Source organism: Lycorma delicatula, chromosome 5 (genome assembly GCF_047948215.1).
Source record: "Lycorma delicatula isolate Av1 chromosome 5, ASM4794821v1, whole genome shotgun sequence".
NCBI classification, from domain to species: Eukaryota; Metazoa; Arthropoda; class Insecta; order Hemiptera; family Fulgoridae; genus Lycorma; species Lycorma delicatula.
In genome coordinates, this window is record NC_134459.1 from 41,115,377 (window position 1) to 41,143,063 (window position 27,687).

The 27,687-nt window shown below is 28.5% G+C and overlaps 1 protein-coding gene across 1 annotated transcript; it reads left to right on the forward strand.

The window, feature by feature from the left end:
* Positions 1–486: 486 nt before the first annotated feature.
* On the forward strand, positions 487–27,687 carry Rheb (Ras homolog enriched in brain). Its single transcript, XM_075365959.1, has 5 exons — positions 487–712; positions 7,694–7,765; positions 21,350–21,557; positions 23,546–23,675; positions 26,111–27,687. Exons 1-5 carry the CDS (start codon positions 664–666, stop codon positions 26,198–26,200), a joined length of 549 nt encoding a protein of 182 aa, XP_075222074.1. The 5' UTR covers positions 487–663; the 3' UTR covers positions 26,201–27,687.

A 27,687-nucleotide genomic window follows, 5' to 3' on the forward strand; every position in this document is an offset into this window, starting at 1 on the left:
TAACCTCCAGGACCACCGTTAGGTATTGCTTCAGAGGTTGAAATGAACGACTTGTAGCGTGTGAAAATGCCATGCCTGACCGGGATTCGAACCCGGAACTACCAGATAAAAGGCTACAATAAAATTATTTGATTCTAAACGATTGATGAAATTATTATTTTCTTCGTGTTTTTGCTCATTAATTCAAAACATCGGTTTATTTGATAACTTGGTATGACATTTTATGAAGAAAAAAGCTTTTATTTCAGCTATCTTTGATTTTGAACTGTTAGTTAATTTATTTTCATTAATTTCAGTGGAATAAGAAAAATTATCACTTGGAGGATCTTGTTAATTACGTGTAACATTAATCACAGTTGTGTAAAAGAAAAAATAAATACATCATAAATTAAATAATGAAGTTAATAGAATTAACTGCGTGTTAAATGCGAAATAGTAGTATTTTATTGTCGTGACGTTACATGTTTTCATTTGCAGATAGAGCCTCCATTTTGGAATAATCATGACGCCATTGATAAACGAGATTATAACCTACATGTTTTTGTATGGGCGAACTTAGGTGAAATAGTGTAAAGTAATTCTCTTATTATTACTGTTCTTGTAAGTAAACTTTTTTGTGGTGTTTAGTTTGACTATGAAACTGTTGGTCTGAACGTATAAAAAATGCCAGCGAAACAAAGAAAGATAGCCATAATGGGCTATAGATCAGTAGGTAAGCGCATTATGCTGTCTTCAAGTGTGCGTTTCGTAATTGGAGAATTGTTTGAATCGCACTTTATTCATATTATATGTAGTAATTACTATACTAATTTTCTTGAATTGAAGTATTAATTCAATATAACTGAAACTACAGTAGTTTTTATATGTAACACAAAAATTTTAATTTTACGAGTACCCAAATTTTTCTTAGGTTGTTATATGTTATGTCAAGTGGCATTTTTCTAATGATTTTTAACTAAATTTTATGGGAAACAAAGTGAAATTGATCTAAAATTCATATGTAGTTTTTTCTATTATGTGCCTTGTACACTTCTTATTCTTTGTGCAAGGTAAAGCTAATAAATGTTTATATAAACTTAGTAAAAGCTAACTTAACATTTGATTAATCTGATTTGCTATACCTGCCCATTAATATTAACTTCACTGTTTATCTTATAAATTATCTAGAATTGACATAAATAAAAGTTTTTAAGGGAAAAATAAAATATTGAAAAAAGTAATTGCCACATTTGTCAGCTGTTAATAATTACATGTAATTTATTTTCAGATGTATCCTTATGGTGTTTACATTAAAAAAAAAAGGTTTTTATGAAAATTTCCCCATTGAATTAATGTTACTGTTTCCTGTTGTGTTCATTTGTAGTTATTGATCTGGTAATGTTTACTTTGTTATAGTCAAAAAACATTTACTTAAACACTGCCAAATATTTTGCTGTGTTCTAAATAATTAAAAAGGTGTAGTTATTTCAACTAAATACTCTGTTTTGAGCATTTTGCAAAGTATTGAGTGAAAAAGTTAAATTAAACTAATATACAGCATATTAAAATCCAGCTGTTAACAAAAATATGTTTTACTTTATGTAATGTTTTAGATTCTGCAGATTTATATTTATGAGACAGCAGAATTTAATTACTACTACGTTTACTATTAAGTTATTTCAGTAATTATTTTAGGTTATAGTTACTATTGCAACAAATTTGATTATACTTGACGTATGCATTACTTTTACTTAAGATAGAATAATTAAGATAATATTATCACAAAAATAATATTTCCAAGATATATCTTTTTGAATGACGGTAACTTATGTACTTACTATTAAGTTATATCAAAGTTTTCCTTACATAAGGTCAAATTTAAAATTATCAGGCGGCCAAGAAAAAAGGATTTTATTTCTAAATGTTTGAAAAGTTAAAAAGTTGATACTCTTCTTAGTTGATACACTTTTACTGCCAATATTGGAATCTTAACGCATATACTTATTGTAATCCATTTTCTAAATATTAAATAGGTACTTTGTGTCTTTGTTTTGATCTGCTTTCTGTCCTGATATTTTATCCCTTTGTCAGTTGCAGTGCCACTGAAAGGAATGCTTATAAATTTTGCCAGTATATTTGAATGTTGTTGTTAAAAAAAATTATGCGTGTATTGTTTTAGACAATCTCAGCAAACGTAAGCTTTAAAATGAATCAGACTTTTCAGTCACCTCACTGAGTTTGTAGTCTAAGCCCCGTATAAGATAAATCTATTTTCACTTCATATGAACAAGATGAAAATTTTATTGATTTTTTAAAATTTTAGTTTGAACTTTTTTCAACCAGTTATTGAAATATTCCTTAAATAGAATTTTAAGGGCATATAATTGTTTAAAATGTTTATAGTAGAAAACTTAGATTTATTAAAAGGCCACTAGCTATTGGCCTTGATCATTTTTTTAACTGAAGTTCTCAATTACTGTTCATAGTTTTCTGGCGATTTAATTACTGTTTATTATAAAATACACTTTCAAAATTTTATAGACAGTTTTTAAACATTTTTATAAATTTGACTGAATTATAAATAGATATCACTGTGAGATATCTCACAGTGATATCTCAGAAACAGCTTGATGAGCCAAGCTGAATTTTAACTAGCCGTGTTAAGCAGCTATGTTTACCTTGGCTACTTTTATTTCATTAAAGATCTTTAATTAAATTTGTGTAAATGTAAATGTTGAAAATGTAATTGAGATTTCATACTGTAAAATCAACATTGGATTGATTACTTTTGATATAAGGGTATGGTATTATATTGGCATGTTATGGACCTAGATCTACCCACTCTGGGAGATCAACATCTGATTGAATGTAGATAACAGTGGCACAACATTCCAGATACTAAGAAACAAATGTGAGTCTGCAACTTTTGTTTTGGCGGTACACTTTTCATCTGTAAAGGTCAGAGTACACAGATTGAAACTCTGCTATGTAGCCTTAACCTAGCCTGATGTTTTCTTAAATTAACTGGTTTTGACACCCTCACAATCATTTGGTGTTTTCAAGTGAATTAAATATAAATAAGAATAAAATATATTTCTTTTCTTTATTTTGTCTTGACACCAAAGTTTAAAAAATTTTGGGCGCTATTCTGGTCCCTGGGACTGAATTTGTTTTGTGTTTAGTGTAGTGTAGAAATGATTGAAACTTCTCTCAGTACGGTGCATATATTTTACGATATTTTGATTTTTAACATCAATTTATTAAATTATAGCAACGTATTAGTTATTTTTCATTTGTACTTTTTAAAACAGAGTGTTTCTAAAATGATGGGCTGAATATACTTTTTCAGATTCTATTTGTAAAACAAAACAAAAAATATCTTTAGGAAAAATGGCAATTTCTCCTTCGTTCTCCCCCTGCCTGCCATTTTGTTAATTTTATATAAAAATTTATATGTCAGGTTAAAGGAATCATAATAATATTTGGTAAGTGTCTTGTTAATAAAGTTTGAAAATTAGCAAAAAATAAGTAGCTAAATACCTCTGTGAATTACAAAATGGCGTCCATGTTTATTTTACAATCTGTTTTATCTCCAAAAATATTAGTTTTATAAAAAATGTATGTTTTTGCTAAAATATTAAGCCTTTTATTTTGAAAAAAGTGACATTTTATTTTTTTAAATCTGTTAACAAATAGCCACGTTATGGCAGAAAATTGATGTGCAATTTTGTGTTTTCATGTCCTCCACTTTACATTCTGTTTTGTGTAAGAATGTGAATTGGTGCAGGAAAGTAGCATTCAAATTACTTTTTGGAGGGGCAGTAGTTAATGCATGGGTTATTTATAAATTGATTTTGGGTAATAAAAAAGTTACCATAACATAATACAAGAGAAAGTTAGCTAAGAATTTGGTTCATGTAGACAGTAACATAGCAGAGAAAGAACTGGGCAAGATACTTCACACATTTGTCAAGCCAGAAGGTCTGGGGTGAAAGAAACAAATAACTTGCAGAGGTTGCTACCAAAATCTAAAGGAAACAATGGTTAGCAGAGAAGCAGATAGAAAAGCACATCAAGTTAAATGCCAAGACTGTGATGGAAAACCGGGATATTATCTGTCGTGTTTACGTCATTCAACAAATTAAAAGAATGCTGAAAAACTCAAATTTTTATTTCTCATTGCCTATTCTGTTTTTTTCTTTTGTTTAGAATTATTTTGTTGTGAGCATCACAGTAATTATTTTTTATCAATATTAATTGATCGTTATGTGATTTTTGAAGTAAATAATAATTTCATATCTGGCTTTAATAAAAAAACTGAAAAGCTCACATATTTTTTTTATTGCCTGTTATTTTCATCATGTTTTTTATTTTAGGATAATTACAATTTTATTATTTTTTATGATAATTTTATTGTGAATGGAAATTAGTTTTCAATCATACTAACTGAATTTTTATTCGTTTCTGCATCAACAAATGTCATTTCATTCTATTTTTTGTAGTTCGTAGTGTTGTACCTGCTACTCAAAAATCTTTTATTAAAATAAAAAAGAATGGTAAATTAATTTGCAAGTTAACCGCCAACAGACGTAAAAATTGAATTTAATCATAACTTGTTATGAAATTCACTACTTAGCAGTGTGGCACCAGTACCCACGTGAAGAAAAATTGACCAACTTTTACTGCAACCTCTGACTTGGGATAGGAACTACATGAACATAGCATTTTTCTAAGCATATACAGAGTGTATAATTAATTGGAAACACATTTAGTTCATCATGATCCAAAACTGAAGACGGTTGGTTACTTTAGAAGCATATTTGAAAACATAATTTGAATTTTTTTAATGCAGTTTCTACGCCTCTTGAACTTTAGTATATTTACTTGGTAGTTGTTTTCCATCATTTTTGGCTTGAACATGTTATGAGGTTAATCTTACTCCATACCTTCTCCTATATTACACCTGTATACCAAATTTCTGCGTGGAATTGTAGTTTAAGCTGAAAATTCTGTAGAATAGGTAGTGTTACCCCATACATTTTTTATGTTTATATACATTTTTGTGTTAACTATTTTTTATATGGTATAATATAAAAAATGTATATAAAGCCCATCATTCTGCATCGGTGTGAAGTAGTATCAACAGATAGCTGAAGGTAGTTCAAACTCAAAACATGTGGCTCATGAAAGGAACTGCTAAAGTTCCAATGCTGGCACTATAGGCAGCAGGTGACATCCCATTTAATATCAAAAATTAAGATCAGTATCATATTTCTTCAGTATGAAAAAAATGATCAGGAGCTATCTTTTGTTATTTAGTGACGCAGTTACATGCTTACCATATAAAAACTCAAAGATTTTATCCAGAATATTGACGGATTGAAAGAAAACAATGATAGTTAACCACCCATGCAGATCTTTTACCTCTTGCTTCTCTTGAAGCAAGAGAGGCAAGAGCAAGAGAAGCAAGAGCATTAGAAGAACTTCTCTTGAAGTTCTTCTAATAATGAAACAATAAAAGGATTCAGAAAATAGTATTAAATAAAGATGCCCCAAAACCATAGCTTGAGATGTGATAAATACCCTCGTATCATTTTCATTTTAAAGAATGGTTAAATATCTATATTGAAGACTCCCTGACTAAAGACAGTGATTATGCCAGCACTAGGGTTTTCAATAAAGTTTTATGTATCTGAAAATCTAGGAAAAATCATTCAATATTTTTATGGTGGTTAGAGGCACATGTTAAGAGCTTTAAAACCGGTTTCAGTCAAATGTGAACACAGGATTGTATCTTGTGATTCTGTTTCTACCATTTAAATAATATCATTTCAGGACCAGTTTATGCCTAGCATGAAAGAAATAAGATGACAGGTACCCTTGCAAAAAAGGGAATATAAATCACTTAAACAGCAACTCCAAAATTATCCTACCATCCCAATGAGCAGTAGATTTATATATATATTTATACACATACAGGTGTGTGAAAACTCCTGCAGTGTTGGAAAATAGTACTACTTGTTCAAAATGTCCTCTGTTGAATTCCAGTAGGCAGAACTCCAGGTTGTTTAACATTATGGGACCTTAATGATTCCCTTTGCCATAGCATTGTTCTTAATGGTGCATAGGTGGGTCAAATCGCAAATCTTCACACTCATGACTGATACCTTCAGAATGAAACATCCATTAGATTCAGACCATGAAGCCATTAAATAGATCCTCGGCAACCTATCCAGTGTTCAGGAAAGGTATTCAGCCATCGTCCTACAGCACTCCTGTAGTGTTGTGGAGCTCCATTTTGCATGAACATTCAGAACACTTTCCATTGTGGACATCAGCCAATCTCTAAGCATTTTTATATACTTTTTGTCATTCTTATTTTCATCAAAAAAGCACTGGCTAAACGTAAGATCATTCTAGATGCCACACCACTACACGATCTAACCTCTGCTGTATGTAGAATTGTACCAATGGGGGTTCTCCAAAGACCAGTAATGCAGAGTTTGTTTCAGATTTCATGTAAAAATTAGCCCCATTAGAAAACATATAGAGGGTAGGAAGTCAGAATTCTACTCAGTCCTGACCAAAAACCATCCACACATTTACATCCAATGATCAGGGATCTGGATCACCTTTCCATAAGTGTTGCAGGAGTTGGAGGTTGTGAAATTTTTCCTTACTCAGGATATCATGTAAAAGGTTGAATGAGGAATGTTCAGTTCCAGGCCATTCACCAGCTTGACTTCTTTACATTGCTGTGGACCTTGGCAGTCACAGATTGAATTGCATCATCCTCTGTGGTCTTTCCAATCTGTACAAATAGGCAATATATCCTTAAACTTTTCAAGTTATCTTCCCTTAGTGCTGTACTTATACTGACATCACATTGTTAATGTCCTTTACAACTATACAGTAGGATTCTTTCCACATGTTCCTCCTGCAACAGCATCATTACCTGCAATCAGACAAATTGAAATAGAAATTTAGAATTTCACCTATGGTTGGGAATTTTTGTATACTGTATTATATTAAAAAAAAAAAAATGGTAATTTCTCATTGGATTATACATGCAAAGAGAGAAACGGGTAGCATTCAGAAAAATTACAGTCCATCAGTGTAGATTGTTGAAATTTTGGATTTAGAACTGTTGTAACATCTAGTTGTGCAACTCCCCTTTTGATTACAATCGACTGGACCAAAAGTATCCAAAAAAGCCGAAAATCAGAAAAATTTGGATTTTTGACCTTTTCTTAACTGCAGTCTGAAAGCTTTTCAACGATATATCATAGTGGTACTTATTTTCATTGGTTCCATAGTTATAGCCAAAAAAATTTAATTAATGTAATATTTGGATCTCACAAGGGGAAGGCCCCCATTGATTCAAATCAGACTTCATTTCCTTTTCTTTTTTTTTAATTTAAATATATTTATTCATTAATAATTATTAATCTCTGATTGTAAAAAGTTTTTTTTACGATTAATAGTAATTCAATAACAACAATAAAATGAGTGAAATAAAATTTTATGTACTTTTAAAAATGTTTGTGTAATTTAATAGACATACATGGATTTAATAGAAATCCATGTGGTGTCTACATCAGATTTTTTGAATTCATTTTGGTTTCCTTTTTAAACTAATGTTAGATTAATCATTTATTTTTTATTATAATGTTATAAAGTAAAATTATTTATTCTGAACCTGTGATTGTTTCAGGGAAGTCGTCATTGAGTATTCAATTTGTTGATGGGCAGTTCGTAGATTCATATGACCCTACCATTGAGAATAGTAAGTGTTTTTAAAATTGATTGTTACTTTATTGTTAAAATTATTATGATCAAATTATGTATATCAGTAGGATTTTTCATGTATGTTTCACGATATGTTAATTATTTATAAGTATTTGTTATATTAGAATTTTTAGGTTTGTCAAGGTAGGCTCTTATTTCTTATTGTACAACTTATGATTTGTAGACTCCCTTATTTATACACAGTTCAGTTATATTGTAATACGTATTAACTGGTCTTGATGTGTTTGGATGAATGCCTTTGTGTGAGAAAGAGGAGAGTGTGTATGTGTGGTTTTGTTTTTTTGTGGTCCAAATGAATCTGAATTTTTGTTGAATTATCATGTAACTGCACAGTCTTTGTAAGTAACTTGGATTTGAACATCATGAACATGCAAGGTTATCATTGGTTATCAGACACTGTATGTCAATTATTTTTTTATTTTATTTTTTTTTTTTATTAGTTGTATAATTTATGTTTAACAATACAGATAGTTTATTTAGTATTTATTTAGTTTGTGATTTAATGAGAAAACTTTAAAATTATTCTATTATAAATTTTATAATTCACTCCTTTATAATATTACAGTTGTAATTTTAGTTAATTTTTAAAAATGATTCCCATGCTCATGAAAGTTTCATTCCATGCAGCCAGATATATTTTCTGCAATTTTATGTTTTTTAAATATGTTTTATTGAAACTAACTGCAGTTCATGAATACATTGATATTATACCACTGAATTAAATAAATGGGTTGTTTTTTCTTTTACAAAAATTTTGGGAGTCAAGCCTTGACTCCCAAGTGTCTTAAAGTTACTTTTAGATTTATTGCTTCGCCATTCACCCTGTTCCATCTCACATTCTTTTTCTCAAATCAAATGCGTATGCCTTGAGCCCGATCTGGCCTCCCGAATGTTGTTCATGACTCTAGACAAAGCAGATGCAGTTGATCTGCTCTTATGGAAGCCACATTGGAGGTCGCTACATGATTTGTTTACTTATTAGTAGTTGTGCAAAACATCTAACTAGTGACTCACTTGCTTATGGGATAGATCCGGACTTATTGTGCCATGATGATAACATTTTTTATTTACTATATTATGTCTAGGAAGAACTGTTCCAACATATTATCACTTTAAAGAGAAAATAACCAATTCTTGAACTTTTATTTATGTAACTTCATGTTATTTACTATATAAATTCACCTTTTTTGCATTGTATTAGTTAAGAATCAGAAAGATAATGGCTTCTTTATATTACAAATTTTGCAGCAGTGAAATTAGTAATTTTTATTTTCTGGACAGTGGAAAGGATAAGACTTGAATTTTGAATCTGATATAATTCTGAATGCATTTTAGCTCATTTATCAGGTGATAGTAATAATTTAATTTACATTTAGTTTTAATAATAGAAATGTACTGAAAAGGCGCAAATTGGAATAAAGTTATCCACTAGGAAATAAAAAAAAAAAAATTTTTTTTAAACTAATTTTTATGCATTTTCTTATTGGTCCTACTAATCTGATCACAATTATTTATTTTTTTTTTTGTAAATTGTGATAAAATCTTTTTTAATAAAACATCTAGTCAGGATTTGAACGTAGGATCTTTCAGGAGAAAGAATGAGATGCTATCCATTCATCAAAGTGAAAGAATGATTTACACCTCTCTGCACTGACCTTTGTGACAAAACAGTAGCAAATATTCTGAAATTTTAGCTAAGTAACCGTGAAAATATGCAGTGTAAAATGAATTATTGACTTTCTTATTGCAGTATGAATTTTAATTTGATTTAAAAAAAGTTTGTTATCTTCAAATTTTTCTATGTTAGCTTTTCAATTTCACAGGATTGATACTGCATTTTCATACTTATTATTAAATAATAATTTGAGAAACTAACTTTAAAATTATATAAAGATACATTTAACATTACATCTGAAACATCTAAAACTAGTAAACTATCAAAAACTTAACTTTATTATTGTTGCTTCTTGGGTAATCTGTAATCTAAGGACTAGTTTATAGACTTTTTGCAGCTATATAATTGGCATGCTTCAGAAATACATTCTACATATCAGGATAAATAAATTCCATTTTAACATATGCATGAAACGATTTTATCTTCTAGACATGGCTGCTGTAGGTTTTCTCTAAATTTTTAATAAAAAACAATATTGTGTAGTATTTATATGGATGTCAGCTACAGGAAATTTTATACTAAACGTAATTTGATATGAAAATTTAAAACATTTCCAGGCAGTATATATACCTTCATTATTATCTGAAGAGTTTTTTAAAAGTAAGTGAAGAACTATAAGAGACCACTTTATTCTGTTTTGAAAAAAAATTTTTTATTGAATTCCCAATAAACTTAAAACTTAACAATAGTGTAGAAAATCTAATTCTAATCAAATTTTGAAAATAAATAAAAATGAAGAAACATTAAAAAAGGTCATCTTTATTAAAAAAGAAATAAAATAAAAAATGAAGTAATTATTTTATTCTTCATTGCAACATTAGTTGGTTGTACTTAAGAAGCGTAGATGCATTTCAAATTATGTTTAATCTTCTATTTAATTTGACTTTTATTTTATAAATTACTTTGGTATTTTCATTTTATCATTATAAGTAATGCTATTTGTAATGAGTGAATAAGACTTGCCTGTTATGGTGACAATAAAACATGTAATAGGGAAAAATAAATTTGCAAGATAGATGTAGAATGATGTAAGTATAATTAAATTTTTAAGCCAATAAATACAATTTAATAACTATCAAAATAAATGTACGGAGATTTGTGTATTATCATATGAATATAAATCGATTGAATTAAAAATTTACATGCTATTTTGATTCACAGTAATTCTGAATTTATGAGTAAGGTATCAATAATTTTGATCACTGTTTCTGTTGGTTTGTCTCAAATTGACTGTTTTCAATTAACAATGATTTATGTTTATAAATTTACAATGTGCGAATGTTATATACAGGTTGGGTGAAACTTTATGCAACCCACATGGAAAAAACAGATGTGGAAACCAGTATAAGAAAAAAGCTTTTATTAGATTTTTTAGAAATAACTATGAAGTAATTTAATTACTTACTAACATTATTATAATTTTGTTATAATAAATGGAATTCTTTTTTTTATTTGTCTACAAAGGTTTTTCTACTGATTGAAGTGATTTAATCAAATGAAAAACTAATAAATACTCATCCTTGACTAAAAATAGAAACGAAATAATTAAATTAAAAATAGAAAGGAAAGGAAAAGGAATAATTGTTGTTGACATGAATTTCATTCATTTGGTTGAAAGTATTAAAACTGAAGAAGAGGCAATCAAATTTTTCAAGTGTATGGTGTTTTGCATAACCGTTGAAAATATAGTTATGGTCATGAAATGGGATTGCAATTTCATAATCATATAATCGTCACCAATGGAGCTGCGTGAAAACACAATGCCGTGAATTTAAACTATTACGATAGAACACATCTATCAGAGTCAAAACTACCATTTTGTAAAATGAGTTTTATATACGTTACTTGTTGAAAAAATTGACCACTACAAAATTTTGTGAAAAGGAACTTGAAATTAATGCATCTACAACAGTAGATCAGGACAATTATATGTGCAAAATGAGAGCTGATTACCTGTTGAAAAATACAGTTCAAATCTGTGGCTCCGGCATTACACTAGAAATTGACAACAGCTAATAGGTTGGCTGAACAGCTGTTGCTTATTGCTCGGCATTTTATTTTACTTGGTACAACGATGATATTGGACTAGTAGAAGGCCTACAACCAATTGCAAAACATAGGTTACAAGCATAAAAAAGTAATACACAAATACAGTTTTGTTGACCGTGAAATGGAAGTATATGCAAACAATAGGAAGCCACATGGAGACTGGCGAAACATTGTAACAAAGTGCAGAGCAGCACACATCAGATGATGATTGACTTGTACCCATACGAGTTTATGTGGTGTTGCTGGCATGAGAGCAGTCATTTATTCAAAAGAATACTCCATGATATTGTGTCCTATTGGCCTCCAGAATAAAGGTTAGTTCTTGGTCTTTTTTATCATTTGTTAAATTCATAAAAATTTGATGTAGACAGATATCCAAAAAGAGTCAATAAATATTCAAAATGTCCTCCATCTGCATTTACACTGGCATCAATATGTTTTTTTTGAGTTAGCAGTCACTTTTTTAATGAATGCAATGCTGATATGGGATATTTTGATTTCAACATCCGTCCAGTTTAGCTTATCAGTGGTGCAAAGATTATTTCTGAATAATCTTTCATTCAAATAACCCCAAAGAAAAAAATCTGTGGATAGTAGATCTGATGACCTAGGTTGCCACAGATCACAGGACTTTACTTTCTCCACGAAGAATAATGTAGCAGCAGTGTTGTGTAAACTGTTGTAACATTTTGCTATAACCAGCAGTTGCATTCTTCTTCTAGCGACAGTATGAATCAGTTACAGTTTGTTGGTTCAGAGTTTTACTGTTTCTATAAAAAATATTGAATCTATAATCTCTTCCTAGAAATTCCACCAATCTCCAATCTTTTCTGAATGAAATGTAGTCTCGTGAAGAACATGAAGATTCTCTGTACTCCAAAACACGTAAATGAAACTATGACTTATCATTAAAGAAAATGTTATCCAAGATCCAAATATTACTGAGAACAAAACACATAAACTATTTGCAATATTTTAGTCTTTTTCCACGACAGGGTTCTCACAATTCCTGCATAACATGAATACAGTACAGATGTCATTTTAATTTGTTTATAGCTTCACGGACACACCTAAATGACATTCCAATCTGTTCAGATAGCATTCTTATTGACTTTTAAGATGATCATTTAAAGGATGTATAGACATATTTTAAAGACTCATTATTTAAAAACTGTTGGCTGGTCGGACAGTTTTTGTTCTTTTACCCTACCGGTTTCTTTAAAATGAGCAATTACGTGTGAAATTGTTGACATATTGGGTATATTTGATTGAGGAAAAGCTAAAGCAAAATCTTCCAAACTTTAAATCAATTGCATTTTAACATAACACTAAAGAATAAATGCATATTTTGGTAACCACATGATAGTCTTTTTATGGCACACTTGCCACTGACAAACAAAATAGGTAGAAATCAGTTAATTGTCTGTACATTATTGCTACAATGTCAAGCATTACCTACCCACCCGTTAAGATCAACCGAAAAGTAAATTTCTAATTTCAGGGATTAATGGATCATGATTGTTTAACTTTTTACTCATGCATTTTATGTGCAAATTTTCTTAATAAATGTACAATCTATAACTAAATTTTATTTCCTTTTTAATGAATTCTTTCATACTTTTTGTGGTACCATTTCATATAATGATTTTTTAGAATTGTATTTATATACACAGTTAGATTATAAATAAAATTTATGTTGGCACCTACTGAAATAGCAAGTTACTCTGTAGTTTAATTTGCTTATGTACATTATGTTTTGAAGTTCATTTTAATTCTATTTCAGTTGAATTTTTGAGGACTTAGCAAATTGATATCAACCTTTATTTACCTTTACTTTATTTATTTTAAAGCTATTAAAAATGGGGTTTATAAAAAATTGTTTGTGAAATGTAAAAAAAAAAATTTATTCACCTTTAGCCCCATAAAATATTGTTGTTGGGTAATTAAACTTGGTTAACAGAGGAAATTGGTTCTGGAAAAAAATCAGTATTCATAATTAGTAAGTTATATCTAATCACTTGAATATTATTATTTTTTATTAATATATTGTTATTATTATTACATAATATATAAATTCATCAATTTCATTAAAATGTAATATTTTTAATACCGATGATAAAATCTAATCTTCCACTCTTTCATTTGGTTGAGAATGAATCTCATACAAGTGCAAAATAGTTTTATTTCTCATGCCAGCAGGCAGGAACTGATAAACCAAAAGCTTCTTTTTACTCTTATGATTTAATACTTCTTGCATCAGTTTTTTTCATTTTGATGATTGAAGTTCTTACGTAGAAAGTAATAGTTAGATCTGCTTGTCACTTGCAGTTATGTTAATTATTGAAAAAGGTTTTTTTATTATTAAATGTGATTTTAGTGCTTTTGAATCAATTACTATTTTAGTGAGTGTGCTTATTAAAATCATGAACTTGAACATGCTGAAAGGAAATATCCATTCGTCTTGTTATAATCATTTAATAATTATAATTAAATACTGCCATTATTACAGCTGTGCATGGAGATAAAGCTATGAAAGTGATTGTATTATTTTTAACTTCTACAATGGCTTTCTTTCTTTTTCCTGTTTAGCCTCCGGTAACTACCGTTTAGATAATTCTTCAGAGGATGAATGAGGATGATATGTATGAGTGTAAATGAAGTGTAGTCTTGTACATTCTCAGTTCGACCATTCCTGAGATGTGTGGTTAATTGAAACCCAACCACCAAAGAACACCGGTATCCACGATCTAGTATTCAAATCCATGTAAAAATAACTGACTTTACTAGGACGCTGTAACTCTCAACTTCCAAATCAGCTGATTTGGGAAGACACGTTAACCACTAGACCAACCCGGTGGGTTAACTTCTACAAGAGCTGTCCAGAATGTAACTAACGTTTTGAAATAAAAAACCAACCAAATAAAAAAAATGTTATTATATACATTTGAATGGGACAATCTTAAACTATTTTTCTACATAGTCATCATTTAAATTGAGGCACTTATCATAATGATGCACAAGCTTTTCAATTTCTTCTCTGTAGACATCTGCTGCCTTAGATTTTTGGCACTCATCTTGCACAAAAATTGTAATAACCAAGCTTCCCCAATACAATTTCATGCAGTAAACTTTGTGAAATTTGGAAATGAAGTGAGAGTTCCATACATAATGCGGTGATTTTCATCATCAGTTCATCACTCACAAGGTTAGGCTGACCACTGTGGTCCTCATCATGAACATTGGTGCGGCCATTTTTAAACTGAATGCACCACTGACTCTCCACCTTCACTCATTATTCCATCTCCGTACACCTCAAAAAATTCCCAACAAATTTCAATTGGTTTGAAGTTTTTTTGCCAGTAATATCCTAATCACTGGACACACCTCACACCTCACGGGATTTTCTATTGAAGCGCACATTTCAATAAATCACAATGAACAAAGTAGAGAATCACATTTGGGACTACAGCTTTATGTGTACTGTGTAGAAATTTTTTGATGCCAAGATGGCAGCTCTAGCCACACCCATCTCCACGCTAAGTACAATTGTAAGTTATTTTATGGACCGCCCTCGTAATATTGTTTATATATTCCACTCTAGAAAAGAATAATCTATTTATTAATATGATTAAAGAATTGGTGGATGTTTGTTCTGATATCCTTAAATGTTTATAATTTCAACAGATGTTTTTTAAAACTAACATTGGCCACACCTATATAAATTATTTTAGGTTTGTTTTTCACATTTTTGTTTTTTTTTCTATTTTATAAACATCTAGTTTGTTATAAAAAACTTATAAATATTGATCAACTTTTATTTGTTATAATGAAAATATTATATTATAAATGAACACCAAAAATTTAACTGGATAAGAGAAATTATAAATTAATTAAAATTACTGAATGATTGTTTTAATATCCTTCACTGGTTGCAATACTTACAGTGAAAATCAGAAAATGATTGAAAGGAGACAGAGATGTTTCCTTACTGCATTTTTAAGTTAATGGTAAACGGTAAAAGCTACAAAAGCACTCATCAGCATATGTAAAGAAATTGAAAGCAGTAAAGCAAAGCATAATTTTTAATTTTAATTTATTATTTTGCTAACATGCTTTACCATAAATTATTCATTAGTAATTAAGTATTAATTTGATTAATTCCTCACAGTGAATGAAAATATTTACATCTATTACTTTTTATTCTTGTTGCATAGTATAATAAAGGATATAGAAAATGTTTGGGTGGGGGTTTGAAGTGCAAGGTGTACCTTGTGAAAATATACCTTTTGAAGAAGACTAAACTAGGCTTGATTCAAGGGAAGGGTTGTTATTTCCTCTGTCCTTCCATCACCCTTCAGTTAATTTATCTATTCTGTGGATAGTTGCCATGGAAATTGAAGTTAACTATTGTGTTAACTCATCTAATGGAACTGTTTCTTCCTTATCAGGCATATGCAAGGTGGCAGTGTGCTGCCTAAAAGATATTCATAGACTGTTTCTATAAACCTGCAAAAAGGGTGCAACTTATGGCCTAGATCCCTATTAAATAAAACCAGGCTTTATTCTCATAATTAAATATGGTGTTAATGATTGTTAGAATTTCAGAATTTATAGTTGTTATTAATACAATGCTTTTCATAAGATAAAAATTAGCTACAAATTTATTCACATTCAAGGAATGTCATAATTTTGACACTATTAGTTTTTAAGGCTCATATATGGATAATGTTTACTGGATGTTAGTTTTTTGTTAAATAGTTTCTGTTTATGCTAAAATATGATTATAACAATATCTATTCTGAATTTTTTACTTCTTTTTTATCATTGTTATTACTTAACACCACATATGGGTAACTCATGGGCCAGATCCTGGCCCTAATCTATTTCAGTTTGTCTGATTCATGCTGGGAGAAAATGTGGCGTGTTATACTAACTCACATTAAGCTGACATCTACGACCTGCGCATAGCACACTATGTTTTCTCCCACCAAGGTCTCTTTATTATTTTATCTAGTGGTATGTGTCAATTCAATACTTGCATTGATGTGATGCTTTGTTCATTGTCTACATTGATATTGTATTCTGTTTGGTGTCTGTATTGATATTGCATTTTGTTCAGTGCCTGCAGACAGTTTGACAGTACTGATTATTGTTTATAAATTTGGGACAATGTCGGATTTTTTTTTAATAAAAAAGAAAAGTAGATAATCTTAAATTTCAAGGCATCTGGATGGAGGATTATAATTTTATTTTGGATTAAGGTTTGCTTGGTTTTTCCTGTGCAACGAATTTGTATCCGTCAACAAAGAATACAACTTGAAGAGACACTTTACTAAAGGACATGAGGATCACCAAAAAATTGATGAACAGCTGAAAAGATGAAATTAAAAAGTTACAGAAGAGCTTGAATAACCTGCAGCAAATGCTCAAAAAGCAAAGAATGCAGCACCACAGTGTTGTTAAACCAGCTTTGTGGTAAGTGAAAAACCCAGTAAGCATTTTAACTCATTTGGTTAAGAAGAATTTATCAAAGAATGTTTGTTGGGTCTTGCAAGTATAATATGTTCTAAAAAGAAAAAACTTTGAGAATAGTAGTTTGTCAAGACATACTGTTGTCTGATGGATAGTAATTATGACATTATATCAAAAATGGTATAAAAGAGAAGATTGCTAGATCAGAAATATTTTCTGTTGCTGTGGATGACCACTGTTGCCTCTGATACAGCACATTTAGCAATATTTATTCGACCAATTGATGAGGATTTCAACACAGGTTTCTAGATTTGGGCTTAAATGAAGCTCATTATCTGGCATATGCAAAAAAAAATGAAAAGGTTGTTTGTCTTTGCCAGTACATGTGTGTGAACAGTTTTATTCGAGGATGAAGTACAATAAATCAGAAATTCAGCCAAGAATAATGAATGAAAACCTTGAAAATTCTTTAATAGTCTTGTAGTTCAAGAACAAAGTCAATCTTCACATTAAATTGATTTGTCGTTCATTATATTGGGTGTTATAAAAGAATTCCTTGGTTCCAAAAAAATCATAATGACATAATGGCATCATTTAAAAGCATTTGGTTTTCATATTTATGTTCATTATATTATTCAATTTTTCATTGCAAATATTCATTGCTGTTGGCACACTATATGATCTTCATTACTTATCTAGTCAGCAGTCTCATTCTCAGTCATGATGACACCTTAGTAAAAAGTTCAGCTTATGATTTGGTTTATCGAAACAAGATCAGTTATCGCAATTCAATATAATTATCAACATCATAAGTCATTAGCAATCCACAGTTTAGAGTTAGGAATGTGTAAATCTACAATGTACAAAGTGGTGCGTAAGAGGCTAAGACTTTGTGTAAATAAGATACAACTTTTACATGAAACTAAATCCAAAGTGAAAATATTGGCGTTTGTAGCTTTAATGCTTAACAACATTGATGAAAATGAGGACTACCTGAAAAATATCATGTTTTCAGATGAGGCATTCTTCCACATTAGTAGGTTAGTAAGTTGATATAATTGCAGAATTTGGGGATTAGAGCCACCACATGATATTATCAAACATCAATATGACTCTCCCAAAGTCAATATTAGGTGCAGACTGATGAATGACCGTACTTTAGGGCCGGTCATTTTTATATAAAGCACAATTAATGGGGTTATTTTCTGTAATACGCTCAAACTTTAGATCTTTCTACAGATTGACAATATTGAAGAATATTATAGTTATAATAATGATTGGTAACAAAATATTTCAAAAAATGCATAGCTTATTTAAGGATTATTCCAAAATTGACTACTGAATGTATAAATGTAGATAATTTAATTGTATGCATAAGTTATTCTTACTTATTTTTATTATTCACATATTAGTCACCCACATTTAAGCACCTTAACAATTAACACCGTCCATGAACACTAATTAACATCGATGCACTCACTGCACCAAGTAGCAATTCAGATTATTTTGTTGAAGATAGTTGCAGTTGCTCAGAATAAAAATCAGGCTATAGAGGATGGGAAAAGGTCTCCAATTTGAACTGTTCCAACTGTTGCCTTTGTGTCACTTGTGGAATGAGGTATACTTTCTCTTGAAGAAGAATTATACCTTTTATGTGCATTTTGCACCATTTGTTTTGATTAACTTTTGAAGATTTTTCAGCATCAATACAATTTTTCACACTGTAACACAATCATCGCAGATCTCTATACCATTGTCTTGTGCCATTTTCCAAAAGAAAAAACCTTACAATTCATATTTGCCTTGTGCAACAATGTCAGATTTCATTGGACAATAATGTTCAATAATAGTAGTTTAATAGTTGCTTAACCAGCACTGAACTGAAGGAATCCAGGTGGACGTGTAATAAGATAAAACATCACTGATTGCTTATGTGCAAGCACTGCATTAATTATTATCAACAAATGATTAGAAGTTATTTTTATATTAGCCTTTGGTACCAGCACATAATGATTATAAAGATAAAATTATGTAAATAAAAAACAGAACACATCATAAGCTGTATATATAAATCTAAGGTTTGATTCAGTTTTATTTTATAAATTAAAATAAACTTTAATTATGAATATTTTTTTTTATAAAAAAAAAAATATTCCAGTTATATTTAAATTATCATTGTCTTGTTATCAAATCAATTTTGAAATATTTTTATTTATATACACATTTTTTTTTTTAAATACTCATTTTAATATCAACATTTCAATCTTGTCATAAATATCTCTTAAGTGTGCAAAATGATTTATCTACAAAAATGCAATACTGCTTCCCCAAAGAACCAAAGTTGCTTCCACATAACTCTTCAGCAGTGGAGACAACTACAAAAAAGAAGCCATCAAGGGAGCCCAGTTCATTTTTTGGATTGAGGCTTTTGACATGTTTTAAAACATTATTTTAGATTTCCGTTATTACTAATAAAGGAACTTTTTATTTACTCTTATTATGATCTTAAACATTAATTAATGTTAATTTATGTAATTAATTGACACTTGCGGAATAATCAATCATATAACAGCAATAAGTTAAGGAAATTGTTTTAATGCCCCTTTTTAAACAGGATTTTATGAATGTTTATTATTAAATACCTCTTTAAATATTATTTTTCATTATGAAAAATTTAAAGTGATTATTTTTTCCACATTCCGATTTTCTTGAAGAAATCCAAAAATAATTAGAGCTCATCTCATAATCAGAATTTAGTGGGGGCAGTATTTATTCTTATAGTTGTGAAACAAATTTTGTTTCCTCATTCATATTCTTTGTCAGGGATAAGACTTGAGCTATTTATAGGAAATTTTAATTTAATTACTGTTGAAATTTAATATTAAAATTACTAGTTTATGCACTTGATAATACAAAACATATGTTTAGATAAATGGTTGAAAATACTTAAATGACAGTAGTTCCCATTAGGGAAAATAGAGTTTCTTCAACACTTATTATAGTATTTTATCCAGGAAAAATTTACTTTTCTCCATTATACCTTGAGAGAACGGAATTTAGCCAAAAAGCGTATTCAGTAAATAAACAAGTACTTCATGTAAAAAAAAAAACAAGATCAGTTGCGTTTAAATTTACCTACTCTTTGTATGAGATCACTAACTTTGTTTTCGTTATATTTTAATGTACTTGGTTTATGAAATTGTTTAAAGTTCAGAGGTTTATTTACATGACTTAAATTTTTTATCCAATGTGATAAAAAAATTTTAAACTAATTTGATTTTATCCACAATTTTTTTTTATACTGTAAAAACTAAGTTACTTGCTGATTGAAATTTATAGCTGTTTACTTAAAAAGTTGGAGTGTACTGATTAATAACTGATTAAATGGTAAGTACACTTAAACTGCATCGTGCAATGGATCAATTTAGATACTCACTTGAAATTCAGTGCAAAGTCCGTGACATGTGCTAAATAAATATGATTAGATTTTGTAACTAATTTTTTTCTGTGTAACTCTCCTAAGGTAATTGTAATTCCTAAGATAATTCAGACAATAAATCAAGGTCATGGGTGCACACGTAAAACCTTAATAGAGACAATGATTGTGAATTTTTGTTAGTTCATAGAATAAATAGAAATTATCCAGACAATTTTTTTTTATATCTTTGCATGAGTGTAGTATCTTTCAACCATTTTCTAAATATATGAAGTAAAAGAAATTAGAGAGAAAATCAATAAATGTGAAGAGCACAATTTATATAGAGCAGTACTTGAACATTGCAGTTAACTTAAGTTGTATTTTTTTTTATGAGGATACCTTCCCTCAGTGATATAACAATTTATTTTTATTTTTTTAATTTATTAGTGGATTCTAATAAATTTATATTATTATTATATATTATTTATTTATTTTAGGATTTTGTATTGCCTTTACCCTTGCGAACTGCCATGATCTATTGATTTTCCAGTTAATTGAATGCCTTGTGAGTAAATTAAATCATCAAATAACTAATAGCTTATTAACACACCCAGTGACTCACTAATCTAGGTAGATAGACTAGAATTGTGTCATGACAGGCTGGCACTATCAGTATACCTATTATACAATCATACATTATAGGTTGCCACTACCCTGTAGGTAATAGACCTGAATTATGGTTGCAGTTTTAGGAATGTAGCCTTCATCGTTTTTATTTAGACATATTTAACATAGTTTTTATTTATTATTGTATTCCTAAAAGCGTTTTGATTCTTCTTAACTGACAGACTTGATCAACAGATCTACATTACATTCCATTATTAATTATTTTACAATTATCTAATCCACAGGGATAAGTATTACTGTGTATTTTTTTTTTTGTTTAGCATTTACAAAAACAATGAGAGTAAGAAGTCAAGAGTACGACTTAAAACTTGTTGATACTGCTGGGCAAGATGAATATTCAATTTTTCCTGCTCAGTACTCAATGGACATTCATGGCTATGTACTTGTTTATTCCATAACTTCATCTAAGTCTTTTGAAGTTGTACAAGTAATCTATGATAAGTTACTTGATATGACTGGAAAAATACAGTGAGTAATTTGAGTAGATAAATTTATTTTTTATGAATTATTATTAATTGTTTATATTGATCAAGTTTATTATTTTACTTCTGTTTAATTGCTATTTTAATTGTTATTTTCTTATTTTTAAAAACGTTAATGGATCTTTAAAAAGATTATGATGATAATAATAAGTATAGTTAGACTGAAGTTAATTATGTAAGTTAAAAATAGGAATGGTTTTATTAGCAATTTTAGGTTATAAACAGTGATTAGTGTCAGACTGCTGATCTACAATCATTGATAACCTTAAAGAAAAGTAATGCTTTAAAAATCGTGTGAAGAAAAATGTGTTTGTAGGCATTGTGGAATTTAAAAGTTTGTCTCATGTTAAGATTCTGGTAATATCAGAAAAAGCTGTTAATTTATTTATTAAAATATATAATGTATAAATCACACATTTTACTTTTAATCATAATTTTCACTTGTAGTAATTTTTTTTTCCACCATGCAATAAAATAACTATTCATAAATAAATATCATAGAGCACTTTTCATCATAACAAAACTAAACATAAATGTTAATATTACTTTATTATCAATCCACGTTACAGGTTTTTTTTTTTTTTTTAATTGTACACCCCACTAGCACTTCATCAGTCAGTAATTCATGTGAATATACTTAAAAATGAAATGCTTTTTTTGCACTTAGATAAATAATATATGTTTTTAACTCATTCATGAAGGACTCTTTCATTTTATACATTCACTCCTTTCTTAAACAAAAAGCAATAAGGTGAGTTGAAATTAAAATAATTTTAAAATATTACTACGTGGTATCATTTCAACAAGAGATAGCACATAAAGATTCTTTCAGATACAATTTATTTATTGAAAACTTTCTGCGTACAAAATAATTAAATTATAAATCACAAATACAATTTAGATTTTACTATGAACTTACAATAGCTAATAAAAATAAATACAAAATTTACAAGTGATTATTATGACAATGAAATAACGATTACAAAATTAACAATTAACTACAAACTAGAATTATTTACTTCTAATGTTTACAAAAGGAAACTAGCTTACTTTTTTATTAATGAATAATGTAATTTTGTCCCTTTGCTCACAAAATTATCTTTTTGTACTTGACTGCAGCCAAGAACACTTATCTACCAATATTTTTTGCAGTATTTGTCTATTGCTAGGGTGCAGTATTATAATTTTTTAAAAAACAAATATTCTTTAAATCAATCTAAAATGATAAAACAAGCATTTAAGCTCACTTATTGAAACTAAACAAGTAATAAAGTAAAACCTAATACTCTCTTTAAACACTTTTGAAGTTGCAAAATCACAACCTTAGCAGAATAAAGTATAACTATTTTCACAATTGCCTATCTGTTATAATTCTTTTTTTCTTTTTTGTCTGTGTTTCTTGCTCTTGATCTTTCTGTGTGCGCTATTAATAGTTTTTTTCTTATTTCAAAGGAATAAGAACTCATATGAGGAATTATTTTCTTTCTGGGTACCTTATTAGTTAGTTACTGTTTGTACCTAATCGACATAAAGTCCATTCTTACTGAAAAAATAATAGTGTTTAAAATATACTTTTAAATTTTACCATTCTGTTTGTTTTTGTTTTATTGAATATAAATAGATAATAATTAATGTTTTTTCAAATTGATTTGTCATCCACGTGTTGCTTCTCTAATATTTGTTTAATTTAGCATGTTTACAGTCAATCTTTAGAGTTATTTTTTTTAAAATTACATTTCTTTTAATTCAAATGATGTCACTTAAAAACTTTATCATCAGTGATAATATAAGTGTACAGAAATCTTCAAGTAAATCAAATAAAACTTTCTCTTTAAAAACTCTTGAAGTTTTGCAAAATCTCAACCTTAACAGAATAAAACATTTTCATAATTGTGTACCTGTTATCATAATCGTTTGTTTTTATTTTTTAATATAATTAATGTTATCATTTAAGCTATTTTTTTGTATTTTTAGTGTGCCTATAGTGCTGGTTGGTAACAAGACAGATCTTCATTTGGAAAGAATGATCAGTGCAGAAGAAGGGAAAAGGTTAGCTGATTCATGGAAAGCAGCATTTTTGGAAACATCTGCAAAACAGAATGAGGTAAGTGTTATTACAACCTGCTTATTTCACCACTTACCTGTGAAGGGAAGTTTTTAAAGATGTCCTCAACTGTTGAGTACTGGCCTCAGTAGGTCCCAAAATTCCAGTTTCTTGTTTGTTTTTAGAAATGATTTGGAGTGTATGATGAATAATCTCTTTTTAGAACTTAAAATAAAGGGCTTTGCTGATGTAATATGACATTGACAGATTGGTTTGGCAGTGGAAAAAGAGTAAATATTGCAAAAAATCTTAATACATTTAAATGTACTGCCAATAATTATATAAGATTGAGTGAGGATAGCTACAGCTCTCTATTATGTGGGTATTTCTTTTTGCAGGGGGGAGGGGTAGGAAGTGATGAGAATCATTTGTTGAAGGTTAAGCAAATGAATACAATTGCACCCATGATGCTTTTTCCTGGAGCACCGTTGTTAATTTTGCCACTGATTACAACTAGACATTTTAGCATAAGTATTTTACAATTTGAAGTCTGTTTTCCTTTACTATCTGTCCCAAGTAAATTTGCTTAAGGCAGCCCCCAATGAAATCTTAATTTTAAGCTCTGTTTAGTTCATAGTCCTGGTTTGATCGTACTTTCAATTATTAAACGTAACAATTTTTCTTATAAAATGTGTGGACCAGAAAAATGCAGCAAGTTAGTCAGTGTGATCAAAGAAATTTTGGAACTTGGCTTCTTTATAAAGGAAACAAGTAATTTAAGGTGTTTTTGTTAAAATTATTGATTTTTAAATAATATTCAGTTTTCGCTTGTTTGTTGATCGGCTTGGTATAATGTGTTTTGAAAAACTTAACTTAAAATATGGTTTGTTTACTAAATACTGTACATGGAAATTTTCTCTTATGATCTTTATAGGAATTATAAACTGTCTTGTAAACCATCATTGTTTTATAAATGGCACTATTGTTAGCAGTGATTGTCTTAAAGTGATAAGTAATTAATTTAGTGTATAGACAAAATAATTTGATTATTATCGGTCTATTTTGTATTTTTTCTTGTTAAATTCATTGTTTATATTTTATATTGTTAAAGTGAGTTGAGTTAACAGATTTATTTTGCTTGTTATATAAAATAATTTTGCCTTTGTTTTATCTTTATTCATCCTCCAGTTTTTCTGAAGTAATGTATGAAGGTTGATTCTTTTTTTAATAATATATATATATATATATATATATATATATATATATATGTATTCAGTACATTTGAAAAGTAACTATACACTCATATACTAATACAATACATAACATTGACTTACCTTATATTAGTTGTGGGAAATGGTCACAGTGAACATCCAGACATATCTGAATGAATGCATTTCTTCTTGTTCTTGAAGACTCTCACAAGAGTTGTTCATATGAAATTTTCTTTGTAAAATCACAAATAGCAGTTTGAAGTTCCTGAGTCTGTGGGGTTTCTTAAATAAACATTACTTTTTGTATAATTCCAGAAATAAAAATCTAGTGGGCGTAAGTCCTTAGAACGAGGTAGAAAAAACGTCTTAGAAATGATTCCATCTGTGAAAACCTTTTGCAGCAACTTCAAGACGATGTATTCAATTAGACATATTCTTTGTCCTTAAGTTAACCATTCTAACCACACAAAGAAAGCAAGGTCTCAGTTGTTCAAAGGCAATGAACAACAAAGAATCAGACACACCTTCTCGTCTCATCAGCCAGCCTGACAGGCTTATGGAAGCAAACTGCCATAACACAGCATTACCAACCTTTAAAGAAAAGCATTATTCCATGCAGAATATAATCCCTCAAAATATAATAATCATGTCTATATCGATATGTAGTTACTTCTCAAACAAACATTATATAAATAAATATATTGTGAAAATTCAAAAAATGCATCAACATACTGACCACTGTGTCAATTATCCTAAAATAACCACCAAACACAGTAACAGAACCTAAAAAACTAATACCAAAAGTCAACTTTTGTGGGATCCTGCATCATCAATCAAAAAAAATTCCAAAATTTCATCTAGTAAAAACAAAAAATAAATAAGTTAAATCTAAAAATTTAGAAAATATAAACCCCAATAACCAATAACACTTGGAACAATATAACTCCATTCCAACTGTAATACTTACTAATACTAACAGTTATTTTTTTTATGTAAATGTGTGTGTGTGTATGTTTAAAATGTGTAATTCATTTCACTTAAAAAAATGAGTTGTATTTTAACAACCCTTAATTTTACAGTTAATATTCATGTTTTATAAATAACACAGTTTTACAAATTCTATAGCATGTTGTATTTGTTTATGTGGTTAGTTATGTTAATATAATTAATTTTGTGTGAGTAGCGTTTGTAGGATATTGCATACCTGGCAGTGGATTATTCAAAATCCAATATTTCATAAGTTACATTTATATTTAAAGATTTATCCTGGTGTTTTTTTTATAGGCAGTTGCTGATATATTTCACACAATGCTGCTAGAAATAGAAAAGGCGAATGGTAATATGCAAGAAAAATCCAATTGTGTTGTATCTTGAACATAATTAGAAAATAAAAATAAAATAAATGGTGAAAATCATTGAGAAGATTGAATCAGAAGTAAATCTTCATTATCATGATGTGAATAATTTGTAAACTATTTTTATTTTTTAGTTATAAAATAATCTTGGTAATTTAAGTTTATTATTATTGTGGGTTTAATTATAATGTAATTTATTACGCTATAGTATTTGTTTCATTAAATATTTTAATAGTAAGATCTTTTACTTTGCATGACATATTTTTGTAAACATGTATCGTTTAGTTATTGTATTATTACTATAATGATTGATATTGTTAAGTACATATATTTATCATACATCACTGTAAAATATCTTATGTTGGTGATGTGCATTAACAAATATGAAGATTTTTGTTTTCTTTACATAAATTAATTGTAATGTGTAGTTTTATTTTTATTGTTAGTTTAATTAATTTTAGTAATGTATATCAGTGAAATAACTACAATGTCTAAAAGGAAGCGAAATAGTAATAAAAGTTACATAGATTATAGTAAAAATAGTTGTTTAAATACAAATTCATATTTTTGTTGTTTTTTTTTTTTTTTTAGTGTTATATGGATTATTACATAATTAATATTATATTTAATGGAGATGTTGTTGTTTAAAATTTAATATATTTTTCATAGCAGTTGAATATGAAATGTTTAAATTAAATAAAAAAGTAGATAATAGATCATATTTTTCATACTCCCAAGAAGATATATTGATTTTTCCTTTTTATTTTATTAGTGGTCTTAAAAAGAAAGATAAATATTTTTTATTTCTTTTGATTGTAAACATGTAAATAAAATTATTTTTTAATATTCATTATTTCATTGTCTTATTTTAGGAAAAATATAATTGGAAAAATCAATAAAAGGATGAATAGGGAAATTTATAAGAATTTATTTTTTTTTGTTATCATTATGATTAGATTAAATGTAGAAGTAAAACTGTGTGATATGAGTTCTAATTATAATCTCTTTGCACAGTATCGTATCATTATACATGTATATATATATATATATATATATATTTATAATATCATCTCTAAATGAATATATTGTGTTGTAAGTTGAGAAAAACAACTCGTTGTATCTGCTATTGCAGAATAAATATATTTATTCCAAGTTAAGATTTTTCTTAATAGTATTTTTTTTCATGATAGTGTATTCTGCACAAAAATTCATCCATTTTTCCCAAGAAAAGCATCATTAAAGAACTGGTTCAACTATATCTCATAAAATGCATGTTAATTAAAATATCAGTGAATTCTTTACATAACCCTTTATTACCAAACTATCAGATACTCTTATGTTTTTTATCTTCTTTTTCTTGTATTGGTTTTATTATTACTGCTTTTTTTATTAGTATATTAAGTTATTTTGTGATTAATGGGTTATTTAAAGATTGTCACCATTTTTGTATTGTATATAAATAAGATCAACTAACTTTTACGTATAATAAATAACTGTTTAAGGAAA